Below are 17108 nucleotides of genomic sequence, written 5' to 3'. Positions count from 1 at the left end.
GGAAGCGATTACTGTAAACGTCAGATTCCTTTCAGGCAGAGGAAGGACTGTGTGATCAGGACAAGGCACGTGAAGGAGCTTCTGGGGTGGGTAGGAAGGTTTTATTTCTTGACCTAAAGTGTACTTAATAAGGGTGTTTATAATAATTTGTTATATTCCACATGTATTATAGAGTTTTCTTTTATTTACCTTGAGAGTGAGGGGCAGAGAGAGAGAGAGAGAGAGAGAGAGAGAAAGAATCCCAAGTAGGCTCCACACTGTCAGTGCAGAGCCTAATGTGGGGCTTGAACTCAGGAACCTGTGAGATCAAGACCTGAGCCGAAATCAAGAGTAGGACACTTAACCAACTGAGCCACCCAGGCACCCCTTTTATGGTTTTCTGTATCTGTTGTGTTACATAATAAAATGACTTTTAAAAATAGGGGAAATCAAGAATGAAATGACACCCTATGCTGGCCAGACTGTCAGGTGTCCCCTATGACCCCCCCACCTCCTGGTATTCCTGCCCTGTTTAATCCCTTCCCCTCGAGTGTGGGCAGGACTTGCAACTTGTTTTTAACCAACAGAATAAGGAAAAGGCAATAAGATGTATGGGATTATGTGTACGTGATTATATTATACAAGATTTAAAGTCCATCTGGCTAGGAGATGTTCTGTTCCTTGTTGGCTTTGAGGATGTGAGGGGTACACTGCAGAGGCCCATGGGGTGAGGAACTGAGGGTGGTCCCCAGCCAACAGCCAGCAAGAAACTGAGGACCTCAGTCTGACAACCCAAGAGGAACTGAATATTACCAACCACCATGTGAGTCTGGAAGGAGATCCTTCCCCAGTTGAGCCTCAGATGACACCACAGTGCTGGGTCACACCTTGACTGCAGCTTGTGAGACCCCCCCAAGCAGAGGCCTTGTCTCAACGGTGCCCTGACTCCTGGCACAGAAACTGTGCCTCACTCCTCACAGAAACTGTGAGGTGCTATGTGTTGTTTAAAACCACTGCATTCGTGGCCATGGTATTACACAGCAACTGATAATCTGCCCTGAGTTTGGGGGTCCCTCAAACCACTCTCAGGTTCAGTGATTCACTAGAAGCACCCAGAGAACTCAGCAAAGTGACTGTAGTCTTGGTTACAATTTATTACAGTGAAAGGATACAGATTAAAATCAGCAGTAGTAAAAGGCACAGCACACAGGGCAGGAGCCAAGAGATCAACTATCCTCTCCCTGCGGAGTCACAAGGACAAGGTTAATTCTCCTAGTGACAGTTAGCGACAGTGTGTGGCAATGTACAAAGGGTATTGCTAACCAGGGAAGCTCACCCCAGCCTTGGAGCCCAGGGCTTTTACTGGGGTCAGGCACCCAGGCAGAGTCTCCAGCCCCTCCAGAGGTCAAGGTGATAGCTCCTGGCCCGAGGCCCTCAGGTAAACAGACACTCTTATCAGAAGGATATCCCAAGGGCTTAGGGGTTACCTCCCAGGAGCCGGTCAAGGGTCAATGCTTTCTGGGGAATGTGCAGTTTCAATGTCCCAAGCCTACAGTTAGCCCTTTGCTGCTCACCCATTAACTCTGGAAGTGGGATCTTTGGGAAGTTGCCAGCTGCTTGAAATCAGAGGGAGAAACCGGGAGATCACCATGTTTTAAGACCCAGGGAACCTTTACACCTTTACTGGCCTTATAGTCAGAGCATTTCCAGGATTTAAGCCATACAGCCAGAAGGCAGGGTGCAGAGGGGAGGAGGCAGAGACGGGGCACTCGTACAGAAGTGTCTCCTGATTGGCCACCGAATAGAAGGCAAGTTTGCCCTCTTCCAGGTCCAGCCAGATGCCCACCACCTTAGGTCTGTCAGAGCCCAGGATGGTTTCCTTGACCATGTGCCATGCAGAGAGCTGGCCAGTCCCCTTCCACTCTACACACCAGGAGTCTTCGGTCCTTCCTAGGGTCTGGTTGCGCCTCATTCCCCAGGAGGCCACCCCAACTGCCCAGTTGTTGCAGTGCTGAGTGTCTACTTCCCAGTACTGCTGCCCTGAAGAAAAGGCCTGGGAACAAAAGACCTGGCAGGTCACAAACCTCTCGTGACTCCAGAGATGGGTCTGCGGGCAGCGAGATACAGTCACCACCCGGCAGTCCTCAGACACCTCCAGACTACAGCAGTGGCTCCGAAGGTCAAAGGTCGGACTGATGGCCCCTGAGGAAAAGAACAAGGATATGATTAGCTCTCACCCTAAGAGCAAAATATAGCTTTGTAGCTTTTTTTTTCTTTATTTATTTTTAAGAAAGAGAGAGAGAGAAAGAGACAAAGTGTGATTTGGGAAGGGGCAGAGAGAGAGGAGGAGACACAGAATCAGAAGCAGGCTCCAGGGTCTGAGCTGTCAGCACAAAGCCCAATGTGGGGCTCGAACTCCAGAACGGCGAGATCATGACCTGAGCCGAAGTTGGACGCCCAACCGACTGAGCCACCCAGAGGCTTTGTATCTTTGAGTGTGATAAAGTTTACTTACACTGGCATTAAAACTGGTACGTCAATTTGCAGTCTTCTATCATGGTTCTAGTAACAATCCCCCCTTCCCATCTTAACTTTTATTTCCCCACTTTAGCCTGGAATTTGGGAGTCTTCATCCCTTTTGTCTTTGTAATCAGCTCCCCTTTGAGCCAAAAACAGGCCCAGCAGCTGGGAGGTGGACTGGCAGACCCCCAAGTTTTGTTTTCTTTTGTTTTGTTTTTTGTTTTGTTTTGTGTTGTGTTGTGTTGCTTAATTCTTTTTTGAAAGAGAGGGAGGGAGCCCAAGTAGGGGAGAGGGGTGGAGAGAGAGAGAATCCTAAGCAGGCTCCACTCTGGGCACAGAGCCCAACACAGAACACGGGGCTCGATCCCACAACCCTGGGATTGTGACCTGAGCCAAAATCAGGTCAGGGTCGGACACTCCACTGACCAAGCCACCCAGGCGCCCCAGGGCAAAGCCAAGTTTTAAGCAGACTACATACTTACACTGAGCAAACCGGGAGGTCCTCGTGGGGGCAGGGTGACTGTGGTCAGGCAGCGGGCATGCAGAGGAAGATGGACCTTCTTGGAGTTCCACTAAGGAATCAAAACATTGGGAAGGGGAAAAAGTCTTATCAAAAAAAAAAAAAAAAAAAAAAAAAAGGCAAATAGAAGTATTCAAACATTGTGATCAGGGCACACAGCTTTTTTGTAGTGTCAGACTTGAATCAGACAGGACATCCAGCTCAGGTATTGATGTGGAAATGGTGGGGTTCAGAGCGAACGGTCAGGAAAGAATTCTTGAGACATTTTCAGTGCAAAAAGGTAGTTTCATTAAAGCTCGGGGACAGGACCCGTGGGCAGAAAGAGCTGTACGTGGGTTGTGAGGGGTGGCCGACTATATACCTTCAAGTTGGGAGGGGGTCAGGGATAGAGTAAGTCTCTAAGGAATTTTGGAAGCAAGGTTTGCAGGACCTTGAGGGGGCTAGCTGTTGTTAGGAAAAAGTCATTTATTACTGTCTAATAAAACCTCAGTCATGAAACCCTTCAGATGTGTATCATGATCCTTATGCTTGGAGGATGACTGCTAACATATAATTGGGGGGGGACAGAGATAAAGGAGGTTTCCAAAGGAATGTTAAATGTCCCATATGTTAAAGTAGACTGATAGGCTCCTGGAGGGTTGGGATAATGTTAAGCTAAGACTGCCTTTTGCCCCTAGCAAAGTGTCAGCATGGAGGCAGCTGAACTCCCAGAGGAAGGTCACTATGCTTGTTTCAAGGACTTGTCAGTGGGCTGTAAGTTACCTTTGTTTCCCAAATCATTAAAAAAAAAATCTTTTTTCAATGTTTATTTATTTTTGAGAGAGAGAGAGAGAGACAGAGCACAAGCAGGGGAGGGGCAGAGAGAAAGAGAGACACAGAATCCGAAGCAGGCTCTAGGCTCTGAGCTGTCAGCACAGAGCCCGACGCCAGGCTCGAACTCACAGACTGTGAGATCATGACCTGAGCTGAAGTTGGATGCTTAACCGACTGAGCCACCCAGGCGCCCCATGTTTCCCACATCCTTATGTTCAGCCCCATGTTCTCACGGTGAGCTTTTTTTACTGCCTGTTTCCCTGGTAAGATTTAAGCTCCTTGCTGGTGTGAGAAGTAAGGGAGATGATTCATTTTCAGAAACACCAAATAAAAGCTGTGCTGTCTCATTAAAATAGGTTTACAACCTATTGGAAATATGTATGACCTCCCTCCCCATCCCCCCCGCCCCCCCCCCCCCCACACACACACCATGGAGTCCCAAACCCTTAGACGCTTCACGTCCTGGTTCTTCTTCCCCTCTCCGTTTCGTGGGCTTATTTTTCCTAGGCTTTGCAATGAGCATGCGCCAAAGAACAAAGGGAGGAGGGACTGAAAGTCTCTGCGTCACGTCAGGGAATGTACATTTGTTCCAATCAGACTACTTTTTGCCTGACATGGGCATAGGCGCCATCTGGGTAAGGCTGTAACCTCTGTAGTACTCAGCCAATGAGTGCTGAGGAATCAGGGGAGGGACCTGCACGTCAGGAGATACATTGTCTGCTGTAACTGCCCTGAGTGTGCCTGTCCATCAGACACCTGCTCTTGTAAGAACATTGATTAAAGCCTGGCTTCACCATGCTCCGAGTCTCCGTGTCCCTCCATTGATTGGGATGCTGGACTTATTTCTAACACTGGTAGAGACCTTGTTCATCTTTATGTTCTAAGCACCAAGCATAGTACCAGGCACATGGGAAGGGTTAGATGCATATGTATCAAATAAATTAGCTAATACAGTTTCAGGGCATCACTCTGACACCCAGAATATCCATGACCTCCCCACCGAATGCCATAAGTGCTTTAAAATGTTACTTTGTGTAAGTAAATTCTGAATGGGCACTCAAGAAACTACTACAAGCAGTTAACTGAAACTGCAATGGGCAAATTGGGCAAGGGTGGGAAAGAGACCTTCACTGTGTGCTTTTATATTGTTTTGATTGCTGAATTAAAAATTTTAAATTTAACATCAAAATTTAAACATTTTAATTAATTAATAACTTTAAGATTTTATTTTTAAGTAATCTCTACACCCAACATTGGCCTTGAACTCACAACCCCAAGATCAAGAGTCACATGCTCCACCGACTGAGCCAGCCCGGTACTACTAAAATTCTGATTTTAAATTTATGTAAGTAAATAAGATCATTAAGGAACCTAATCTAAACTTAGGGGTGCACAGGAGCCAAGAGGACACTTATTTCTCAGATAATTTTTGGAGCAACTAATAAAGTGTGCTCTAACTGGTTCCCTTGAGAAACTTCTCCCAAGGGATGTTTCTCCACCTAAATACAAAATAACTTTCTGGAGCGCCTGGGTAGCTCAGTAGGTTAAGCTTCCGACTTTGGCTCAGGTCATGATCTCGTGGTTTGTGGGTTCAAGCCCCACATTGGGCCCTGTGCTGACAGCTCAGAGCCTGGAGCCTGCTTCGGATTATGTGTCTCCCTCTCTCTCTGCCCGTCACCCACTTATGCTCTCTCTCTCTCTCTCAAAAATAAGTAAACATTTAAAAAAAATTTTTTAGGGACACATGGGTGGCTCAGTCGGTTAAGCGTCTGACTTCAGCTCAGGTCATGATCTCAAGGCTTGTGAGTTCGAGCCCCACATCCGGCTCTGTGCTCACAGCTCAGAGCCTGGAGCCTCTTCAGATTTCTGCGTCTTTCTCTCTCTCTCTGCCCCTCCCCCACTCACACTCTGTCTCTGTCTCTCAAAAATAAATAAACATTAAAAAAATTTTTTTTAATTTTTTTAAATAACTTTTTAAGCAGAGCAAGATCATTTGAATATAAAAGTCGTTATAAGAGACATGTTCCTAAAGCATATAAAGCTGGCAGTGGCCAGACCAGGAGGCAGAAGAGAGGGAGCCCAGAGCGAATGTCTAAGGGACAGGCGTCAACTAACAGTTCTTCAGTCATGACTAGGGTTACAACAGAGAATGTACAAAGTCAAACAGAAAGGTTCCTTTCTATGTTTTTACTGTTTATTATTAGCACGCTTGCCAGAGATGATATGTTAATAGAACTTATCAAGGACGATTTACAAAATATATGCTTTGTTATCAAAGATATTTAATAGTTAAACATAAAAAGCAGCCTATTTCCTTTTTTTAATTTTTTAAAAAAGTTTATTTATTTATTGTGAGGGAGACAGAAACAGCACAAGTAGAGGAGGGGCAGAGAGACAGAGAATCCCAAGTAGGCTCTGCACTGCCAGCTTGGAGCCGATGTGGGGCTCGAACTCACGAAACCGCGACAGCATGACCTGAGCTGAAACCAAGAGTTGGTCACTCAAACGACTGACCCACCCAGACCCCCCAAAAAACAGCCTATTTCTGAATCTCCTCAGGTAGATAACACAGATGAGCAGTAAGCTAGCAAAATCAGGTCTAGGTTCTGGATGTATAGGTCTCAGAAAATGAGTTTCTATTTTTTAAAGGCCTGTGTTACATCATACCGCCAGTCATATCCAAAAAACATATCCAGCCACAAAAACACCTCAGCCCACTCTTTCCTCATTTACAGCACCACAGGAGTAACACAGCTGGGCTCTGGGATCCTATCCCCCAAAAACAAAGCCCTGGAACACTCTGTCATTTCCCCCAACTTCCATATTTAATACTCCACAAAATAAAATCACCTTACCCGGTGGTTGTTCTTCAAGGGCCTCTTTCCATGTCAAGTTTTCCCGTAATTTTTCCCGGATTTCTTCTAAGTCATGCAGAATGTCTCTCAGTTTTCTCTCGGGTGTGTGGGGAGTCACGAGCTTTGAAGAAACCAAGGAAAGACTATTGATGAATCATCCAAAATAAATTAATTAATTCAAGTCTCTTAAGGTATGCATCAAATAGCATATTCTGATTCTGCCATCTCTAATTCTCTATGTGCCCCCTCACAAATTTTTAAAAACATAATTAGGCCCTCAGACCACATGCCTTGAAAGGAATCTGGAAGAATACAAAGGGCAGCAAAAATATTAAAGAGTGGTTATTTCTGGGTGGTGGGGTTATGGGTGATGTTCATTTTCTTTGTTTTAAAAAAAATTTTTTTAATGTTTATTTATTTTTGAGAGAGAGAGAGAGAGAGAGAGAGAGAGAGCAAGAATAGGGGAGAAGCAAACAGAGAGGGAGAAATAGAATCTGAAACAGGCTCTAGGCTCTGAGCCATCAGCACAGACCCTGACACGGGACTCAAACTCACGAACCACGAGATCATGACCTGAGCAGAAGTCGGACGCTTAATCGACTGAACCACCCAGGCGCCCCTCATTTGCTTTCTTTAAACTGCTTGTGTATTTTCTAGTATTTTCTACAATAAACATGGATTTCTTAAGTAATACCAAAAAAAGTATTAAAATTTGTAAGCCCATCCTATAGGGGCTTTACAAAATAAATAATACAGATAGTCACCAAGATAAGCTTCAGAGGCCAGAATAATCTTCTCCAAGAGGCTACCATTATATTATCTCTCTTCTCAAGAGCCAGCATAGACATGTTGCCGCCATCCAGGTCCTCCCAGCTCTCTCAGGCCTCTAACCTATGCTCCCTGATTGTCTTTAACCTGTCATTCCCCAACACAGCCTCCCATTTGCTCCCACCTTCCCACCTTTGGTCCCTGACTTTCCTTCCCAACTTTGCATATACTATTTGCATATCCCACTCTTCTTACCACTCATAAAGTAGCAGGCCCAATGGACTGAGTACTTTCCACGGCTTACTTCTAATTTTTAAAACAACCTCCCAAGGTGGGTTTGCTATTCCCATTTAAAAAAAGAAGTTACATCACTCATATGAGGCCTTTAAGATATAGAACAGATGAACATAAGGGAAAGAAATCGAAAATAATATAAAAACAGGGAGGGGGACAAAACAGAAGAGACTCATAAATATGGAGAACAAACTGAGGGTTACAGGAGGGGTTGTGGGAGGGGGGATGGGCTAAATGGATAAGGGGCATTAAGGAATCTACTCCTGAAATCATTGTTTCACTATATGCTAACTAATTTGGATGTAAATTTAAAAAATAAAATTAGAAATAATAATAATAATAAATACAAAAAGAAGTTACAGTTACACCTCATGGAGGTGAACTAAATTGCCACAGTGAATTTTATCGACCTGCATTTTCCCATCACTTGAGCACTTTTTTTTAATGTTTATTTATTTTTTTGAGAGACAGAGAGAGAGAGAGAGAGAGACAGAGACAGAGACAGAGACAGAGCATTAGCAGGGGAGTGGCAGAGAAAGAGGGAGACACAGAATCTGAAGCAGGTTCCAGGCTCCGGGCTGGCAACAAAGAGTCCAATGAAGGGCTTGAGCCCATGAACCACGAGATCATGACCTGAGCCGAAGTCAGATGCTTAACCAACTGAGCCACCCAGGCGCCCCTACTTGAGCACTTTTTTATACCAGAGCTCTTTTTGCCCAAGGTCAGAATACAAGCCAGCAGCAATGCCAAGGGGGAAAGTCAGACCCTCAGGCTTTTCTCCCCCCAACACCTTGCATCCCTGAAGACCTGTGTATTCACTCCTTCAATGAGCATTTGTTGAACACCTAACTATGTGTCCAGCAGTGTGGTAGGCCTGGGGATACAAGAGTGAACAAAAGAACAAAAGCCATCAAGGTCTCTACCCTAATGAAGCTTAGAGTCCAGGGTAGGGGAAGAGGGAGAACAGACAGGAATAAATTATGGCACCAATCATTATCAAGTTCCAACTTGTGATAACTGTTACAAATGAAGTCATAAGGGCCTCTCTAATAGGGAGACTTGTTCGAGGAAATCAGTGAAGGTTTCTCCCGGAAAGTGATGATCTAGCTGGGTCTGAAGGATGAGCAGGCATTACCTAGGTGGCAGGATGAAAGAAGAACATTCCATGGAGCGCACCCTGCTGGTGGGAAGAAGCACGACACTCTGGAGGTACTGATGTGGGCCACGGTGGCTGCAGCTTGAAGAGCCCCCGGGTGAGGAGGGTGAGGGGACCCAGATGGAAGGAGACAGGAGAGGCAGACAAGGGCAGGAGTCCCACAGGGCCCTGTTGGTTCTGTGAGGACTGCTGGGATTTGAGTCTTAATCCCCCACAGATGGCGCTGGAGATGTTGTAAATCAGATTTGTGTTTGAGAGGACCATGAGGAGAGCAGACCAGTGCGAACAGAGTGGAGTAATTAATTATTGCGGCAATCCAGGCAAGAAATGATCAGAGGCTTTGATCAGAGATGTCTCCAGAAAGCTCAAGAGTAGTCAACAGATTCTAGGGATGTTTAGGCTGGTGAGGGAAAGGGTGACAGGATTCCCAGGTTTCTGGCTTGTGCACTTAGAAGGATATAACAGGCCCAGTCATTGAGATGGAAACAGTTTGGGACATTTTTTTTATAAGTTTATTTATTTATTTTTGAAGCGGGGAGGGGCAGAGAGAGAGAAGCGGACAGAGGATCTGAAGCAGGCTCTGTGCTGTGCTTAACCAACTGAGCCACCCAGGCACCCCAGTTTGGGGCACTTTAAGTACGGTGTACCTTTGAGATACCAAGAGGAAAAGGTGAGAAGGAAGATACCAGACCATAGCTCAGAGAAAGGTCCAGGCTGGAGCTACGGTGTTCACAGGGTGGTAATTAAAGCCATGGTGTGGGAAAGACCACGCAGGGGGAAGAAAAAGCGATGTACAAGTCAGCCTTGAGGAATCTGGGCACTTCATTGCTGAGGAGAGGAAAAGAGAGTGAGCCTGCAAGACAGACGCAGAAGACGCCAGCCAGAGGAAAACAGGAGAAGGTCAGAACAATCCTGTCCTAGAAGCTGAGGAAGCTTCAGGAATGAAGGTGTGGCCAAAGGCTGCTGAAAGGTCAGTGAAGATGAGGACGAGACTATCTGCAGGATTTGCACAGAGGTCACTGGGGATCTCAGAGCTGGTTAGGTACAGGGCTAAGGATGGCACCTGACCCACCAGAAGCTCCCCCGCCGCGCCTCCAGCATTCTACGCTTCTGCTCAAACATGTGTGACAGTAGGAAAATGGTAACAGATGAAGACTTACTGCATCCTTCAACTTCCAAACACGTTCATGTTGCTCCAATTGGAAGCTGTCCCTAGCCCCGCCCCCGGCACACCCTTTCCCCCTCCTGGCTGGGTGCCTACCAAGCTCCGGGTGCTCCCTTCATTGTCTGGTCCGGGCTCCGGGAGGTGTGTCTGACTCTGAAGACTCCTGACAAGATCTACAAGCTGTTCCACCAACTCTTCCAGCTCATGCCCAGCTTCTGTGATGCTCTTCTGTGCCGCCGCCTTTAAAAGAACAAAGAAGAACACAAAGCTGGACCCAGGAAGCAGCTCCAGACAGGGAAGTTGTAAACACTGGATAAAGGAAGCAGGCAAGTAGGTGACGAAGATGTCCAGAGGACAAGGAGGTACACTTCCTAGACCTTTTGCGTGCCTACTGATCATTTGGCGGCCATAACAGGGAAACAGAGACCATCCACAGGAGTGGGGTGGGGGGTGGTGAGAGTGAAGCGTGAAGGGACGAGAGGGGTCATTCTGCAGAGGAGGTCAGAGAGGAAATGGAGAGCCTGGAGATTTGGCAGGGTGGGTGCAGCCAGCAAGGTGAGAGGGGCAGTGGAAGGAATCAAACTAGAGAGGTTTAAGGTCCAGTGTCACCAGAATCATCCTGTGTCCTTACCACTCCTTTCAAAGTAAAAGTGACCCTTCCTCCTTCTCCTCTTAAACAGTGCAGAGACTCAACCTAACTGATCATTGTGCAGGGATTGAGGAAACTTTCAAGTGATGCACAGATGTAAGCTCCTTTTGTTTGGTTATTGATGTCCTATACATTTTTAAAAATTTTTAATGTTTATTTACTTTTGAGAGAGAGAGAGACAGAGCACAAGCAAGGGAGGGGCAGAGAGAGAGGGAGACATAGAATCTGAAGCAGGCTCCAGGCTCCAAGCTGTCAGTGCAGAGCCCGACGTGGGGATTGAACCCATGAACCGTGATATCATGATTTGAGCCGAAGTCAGACGCTTAACTCACTGAGCCACCCAGGCACCCCTGACGCCCTATACATTTAAGGCAACATTCAAACTAGAGCGCTAAACAACCCCACTTAAAGACCTTGATTTGCTGGGAGTGGAAGTAAGTTCTGCAGTCAACATTTTGGAACAACCTCAAGACCTGGGGGCCCTCATCAGAGGCAGGATGGGCTCAGACTTCAAAGGATGAAGTATGGAATTGCATTCCCTCCACAAGGGGTCCTATGTCAAGTCACAGAAATACACAGTGTTTATCATCCAACTGTCAATAAACCAGTTTTTATAACTTTGTTCTGATACGTTTCTTTTTTAAATCATGTTGGAACCTCAAAATCTGAAATTAACCCAGGACCTTCTGCATCTCCAAGAAGCCTGACATCCCTCTGGGGCACCTGGGTGGCTCAGTCAGTTAAGTGTCCAATTCTTTACTTCAGCTCAGGTCATGATCTCATGGTCATGAGATTGAGCCCCACGTCAGACTCTGCACTGACAGCACAGAGCCTGCTTGGGATTCTCTCTCCCTCTCTCTCTGTCCCTCTCCACTCACGTGCTTTCTCTCTCTCAAAATAAATAAACATATAAATAAACATATAAATATAAATAAACATATAAATAAACATATAAATAAACATATAAATAAACATATAAATAAACATATAAATAAACATATAAATAAACATATAAATATAAATATAAATATAAATATAAATATAAATATAAATATAAATATAAATATAAATATAAATATAAATATAAATATAAATATAAATATACCTTGTGTTCCCTCCACATAGAAACATCACAGAACAGACACTGTCAAAACCAATTATGTCAGAACTCTGGAAAAGGCTCAGAGGGAAATTTACAACTGTAAATTCCTGCATTAAAAAAGAAGAAGGATCTCAAATCAATCACTTACATTTATTTATACCTTGAGGAACCAAGGGAAAAAAAGGGCAAACCAAACCCAAAGCTAACAGAAGGAAGGAAATAATAAAGATTATGGGAGATAAATAAAATGGAGAATGTAAAACCAATAGAGATATGAATGAAACAAAAGTTGGTTCTTTGAAAAAAATCAACAAACTGACTAATCTTTAGCTAGACTGATAAAGAAAAAGAAAGAGGAAACATAAATGACCAAAATCAGAAAGAAAGCAAAGTGGAGACATTACTACTGACCTTACAGAATAAAATTTAAGAGAATATTATGAACTTATTACGCCAACAAATTACATAACTTATATGAAATGGATAAACTCCTAGAAACACAAATTACCTAAACTGACTTAAAAATAAACAGAAAAATGTCAACAGAGGTATAACAAATAAAGAGATTGAATCAGTAATCAAAATCCCAACAAAGAAAAATCTAGGACCAGATGGCTTCACTGGTGAATTCTACCAAATGCTTAAAGAAGAATTAACAAGAGTCCTTCTCAAAGTCTTCCAAAACATAGAAGAGGAAGGAACGCTTCCTAACTCCTCAGTGAGGCCAGCATGACCCTGTTGCCAAAGCTAGACAAACACATCACAAGAAAATCACAGACCAATAGCCCTTAACAAAATACTAGCAAACTAAGTCCAGTGGCGTATTAAAAGGATAATACACCACGATCAAGTGGAATTTATCCCAGGAGTGCAAAGTGGTACAACTTAAGAAAAACAACCAGTGTGGGGCGCCTGGGTGGCGCAGTCGGTTGAGCGTCCGATTTCAGCCAGGTCGCAATCTCGCGGTCCGTGAGTTCGAGCCCCACATCAGGCTCTGGGCTGATGGCTCAGAGCCTGGAGCCTGTTTCCGATTCTGTGTCTCCCTCTCTCTCTGCTCCTCCCCCGTTCATGCTCTGTCTCTCTCTGTCCCAAAGATGAATAAACGTTGAAAAAAAAAATTAAAAAAAAAAAAAGAAAAACAACCAGTGTGATATACCACATTAATAGAATGAAGGGATAAAAACCACATAATCTTTTCATTTGATGCAGACAAGGCATTTGACAAAATCCAACACACTTTCATGATTAAAACACTCAGAAGGGGTGCCTGGGTGGCTCAGTTGGTTAAGCGTCTGACTTCAGCTCAGGTCATGATCTCACAGTTCGTGAGTTCGAGCCCCGCGTCGGGCTCTGTGCTGACAGCTCAGAGCCTGGAGCCTGCTTCGGATTCTGTGTCTCCCTCTCTCGGCCCCTCCCCTGCTTGCACTCTCTCTCTCAAAACTAAATAAACATTTAAAAAAAAAAAAGTAAAAAAAAAAAAAAAAGTAAAACACTCAGAAAACCAGGAATAGAAAGGAAATTCCTCAACATAATAAAGGGAATTTATGAGAAATCCACAACTAACATCACACTCAATGGTGAAAGACTAAGAGCGGGACTAAGGCTCTAAGAGCGGGAACAAAACAAGCATGCTTGATTGCACCTCTGATACCTGACATTGTACTGGAAATTTTAGCCGGAGCAATTAGACAAGAAATAAAAGGCACCTATCGGGTGCCTGGGTGGCTCAGTGGGTTAAGCATCTGGCTCTTGATTTCGGCTCAGGTCGAGATCTCACAGTTCTTGAGGTTGAGCCCCATGTCTAGCTGTGAGCTGACAGTGCAGAGCCTGCTTGGGATTCTCTGTCTCCCTCTCTCTCTGCCACTCCCCTGTGCGTGCACCTGTGTGCTCGCTCACTCTCTCTAAAATAAATATTAAAAAAAAAAACACACACACAAAAGGCATCCCAACTGGAAAAGAAGAAAAGATGCTCTCTACCCACATGACATGATCTTATAAATAAAATCCTAAAGAATACACAAGGAAGCTACTAGAGCTAGTAAATGAATTCAGCAACGTTGAAAGGTGCAAGATCAGCACACAAAAAATAGTGTTTTTATACCCCTGCAGTGAGCAATCAAAAAAAGAAATTAAGAACCCAACTGCATGTATAACAGTATCTAAAAGGACGAAAATACCTAGGAATATATTTAACCAAGGAGATGAAATAACTTCTATTTTTGAAAACTACAGAGCAACACTGAAAGAAAGTTAAGAAGACCTAAATAAATGGAAACACATTCCATGTTTTTGGAAGAAGACTTAATATTGTTAAAGATGTCATACTCAAAGTGACCTACAGAATCAACACAATCCCTCTCAAAATTCCAACAGCCTTGTTTGCAGAATGATAACATCAATTTTCAAATTCACATGGAATTGCAGGGAGAGCCAGAACAATCTTGAAAAAGAACAGGGTCGGGGCGCCTGGGTGGCGCAGTCGGTTAAGCGTCCGACTTCAGCCAGGTCACGATCTCGCGGTCCGTGAGTTCGAGCCCCGCGTCGGGCTCTGGGCTGATGGCTCAGAGCCTGGAGCCTGTTTCCAATTCTGTGTCTCCCTCTCTCTCTGCCCCTCCCCCGTTCATGCTCTGTCTCTCTCTGTCCCAAAAATAAATAAATGTTGAAAAAAAATTAAAAAAAAGAAAAAGAACAGGGTCAGACAGACTTACACTTCCTGATTTCAAAATTTATTACAAAACTATATTAATCAAAACAATGTGGTATTGACATAGGGATAGATTCCCCTGCCCCCCAAAAAAACCCAATGGACTAGAATTAGGAGTCTAGCAATAAACCCATTCATCTATGGCCAACTGATTTTTTATGAGGGTTCCAAGTTCACTCAATGGAGAAAAACACTTTCTTCAACAAACAGTATTGGGACAGCTAGATTTTCACATGCAACAGAATAAAGTTGGACCCCTACCTCATGCCATATAGAAAGACAAACTCAAAATGGGTCAGCAACCTCAAAACAAGCCTTATTACCATAAAACTCTCAGAATATACGGGGATAAATCTTCGTTAACTCAGAATTTGGTGGTGCATTTAGATACGACACCAGAAACAAGAACAATAAAAGAAGAAATAGATACACTGGACATCAGCAAAACTTAAAACGTTTGTGCATCAAGGGACATTAGCAAGAAAATAAAAAGGCAACCCACAAGATGGGGGAATATATTTGCAAGTCATATACCTGATAAGGGCTTAATATCCAGAATTTATAAAGAATTGCTAACACTCCACAAGAAAAAGACAACCCAATTTTTTTAAAGTTATTTATTTATTTGGAGACAGAGTGTGTGTGTGAACAGGGGAGAGGCAGAGAAAGAGGGAGAGAAAAAGAATCCCAAGCTGTAAGCACAGAGCCCGACCCCAGGCTTGAACTCACAAACTGTGAGATCTTGATGTGAGCTTTAACCGAGTCCAGCGCTTAACTGACTGAGCCACCCAGGCACCCAAAGACAACCCAATTAAAAAAAAAAAAAAAAAAAAGTCAAAGGACCTGAATAAACATTTCTCCAATGAAGATACATAAATTAGCAATAAGCCCATGAAAAGATGATCAGTTCAACATCATTAATCATTCGGGAAATGCAGATCCCACTAGGACTTCATGCCTAATGGGAAAGGTATACTAAAAACAAAGTGGCAGGAGGGAGAGGGGAATAAAAATAAAATGAAAAATAACAAATGTTGTTATTTTGCCAACAAACGTTGGCAAGGATGTGGAAACATCAGGATGTTGCCAATGGAATGTAAAATGTTGTTGCTGCTGTAGAAAAAGGTTTGGCTGTGTTCCTCAGTAAGTTCAACAGAATTCCCGCACAAACCCGCAAGTCCACTCCTAGGTATTTACCCAAAAGAACGGAGAAGAAGGGCTGGGTTACTTGGACACCAATGTTCAGTGCATCACGACTCACAATAATCAGAAGGTAGAAACAATCCAAACGGCCATCCGTGTACAAATGGATAAACAAAATGTGGTACATACACGCAATGGAATATTATTCAGCCACAAAAAGGAGTAAGATTCAGGTGCACGCTACAACATGAAGGAACCCTGAAAACACTACGGGAAGTGGAAGGAGCCAGACACAAGGGGACACATATTATACGATCCCACGTATATGAAATACCTGGAGTAGGCAAATGATAGAGACAAAAAACAGACCAGACGTTACCAGGAACTGCAGGGAGATGGAATGAGAAGTTACTGCTTAAGGGGTGCAAGAGTGTTTGTGGTGCTGACATTCTGGAAACAGAAAGTGATAGTTGCCCATCACTGTGGATATCACTAACGCCACTGAACTGTACATTTTTAAAAAATGGTTAAGCGGACCGGTCTTGGGCTATATCTTACCCCGTATAAAAATGTTCAAAGAGACAGACTGCGGAAAGACTGGAAAGAAGTGGCAACGTGCTGAGGAGTAGCTAGAGCGGCCGGGCTGTCAGGAGGCGGCTTTTTCCCAGCGTGCGTATACTTGTCCGAACTGCCCCGAGAGCGGGAAGGCCCAGGGTGAGAGCAGGCGGGCTTGGCAGGGGGGAGAGCGGGGGGCCGCGGGCAGGCGCGCGGGGCCGAGGGGCGCGACGGCGGCGCGGGTCCGCCTCCCTACCGGCAGCTGGGCAGCGCGGCGCGGGGGCGGGCGCGCGGGCTCGGGCGCGGCTCCCCGGGCGGGAGCGGCGCCGGGGGCCTCCCTCAGCTCGCGCAGCGCCCGGCTGTACTTGTCGGCCAGCTCCTGCAGCAGCGTGTTCTTCCGCAGCTGCGGCGGCTGCGCGGCGCCCTCGCGGCAGGTGGGGCAGGAGCGCCGGCGGCCGGGGCTGCCGACGGCCCACAGGTCCTTCAGGCAGTCGCGGCAGAAGCTGTGGCCGCAGGGCAGCGTGGCGGGCCAGGCGAGCAGCCCTTGACAGATGATGCAGCCCAGGTCGTCCTCGGCCAGCCACACGGGGATGGCCAGGCCGGGGTCCAGGCCCGCCATGGTGACCAGGCCGCCCCCAGACGCCGGGCCGCGGAAGTCGGGGCCGCGTCGGGGACCGCCCGCCCGCGTCGTCGTCTCCTTCCGCTCCTCCCTCGACCTTCCACTGCCCGCCTGGGTCCACCCATTTTTCCTGACTTCGGTCCCGCTGAGAGCGGACCTCGGCCCTCCCCCGCCCGGCGAGCGGCGCCCTAGGGCCGAGCTGGCCTGAGTCACAGCCACCTGCGCGTGGAGATCAGCTCCTCCCGAGCGCTAGGAAACGCTGATGT

General features: G+C 45.7%; 1 protein-coding gene across 2 annotated transcripts; it reads right to left on the bottom strand.

The window, feature by feature from the left end:
- Positions 1 to 1113: 1113 nt before the first annotated feature.
- Positions 1114 to 17108, bottom strand: RNF135 (ring finger protein 135). Of its 2 annotated transcripts, XM_086686577.1 has the most exons (5): positions 16480 to 17108; positions 10167 to 10310; positions 6688 to 6808; positions 2982 to 3071; positions 1114 to 2181 (listed from the first exon to the last, which is right to left on the bottom strand). In XM_086686577.1, exons 1-5 carry the CDS (start codon positions 16840 to 16842, stop codon positions 1652 to 1654), a joined length of 1248 nt encoding a protein of 415 aa, XP_086542703.1. In that variant the 5' UTR covers positions 16843 to 17108; the 3' UTR covers positions 1114 to 1651. The 2 variants fall into 2 exon arrangements, with proteins under 2 accessions (XP_086542703.1, XP_086542704.1); XM_086686578.1 differs by lacking the exons at positions 10167 to 10310; positions 16480 to 17108 and adding an exon at positions 8910 to 10089 and having other exon boundaries at positions 6688 to 6830.

Source organism: Puma concolor, chromosome E1 (genome assembly GCF_028749965.1).
Source record: "Puma concolor isolate L17-30 chromosome E1, mPumCon1.1.hap2, whole genome shotgun sequence".
NCBI lineage: Eukaryota > Metazoa > Chordata > Mammalia > Carnivora > Felidae > Puma > Puma concolor.
The sequence above is the reverse complement of the archived record's forward strand: the minus strand, read 5'-3'. Positions and strand labels throughout refer to the sequence as shown.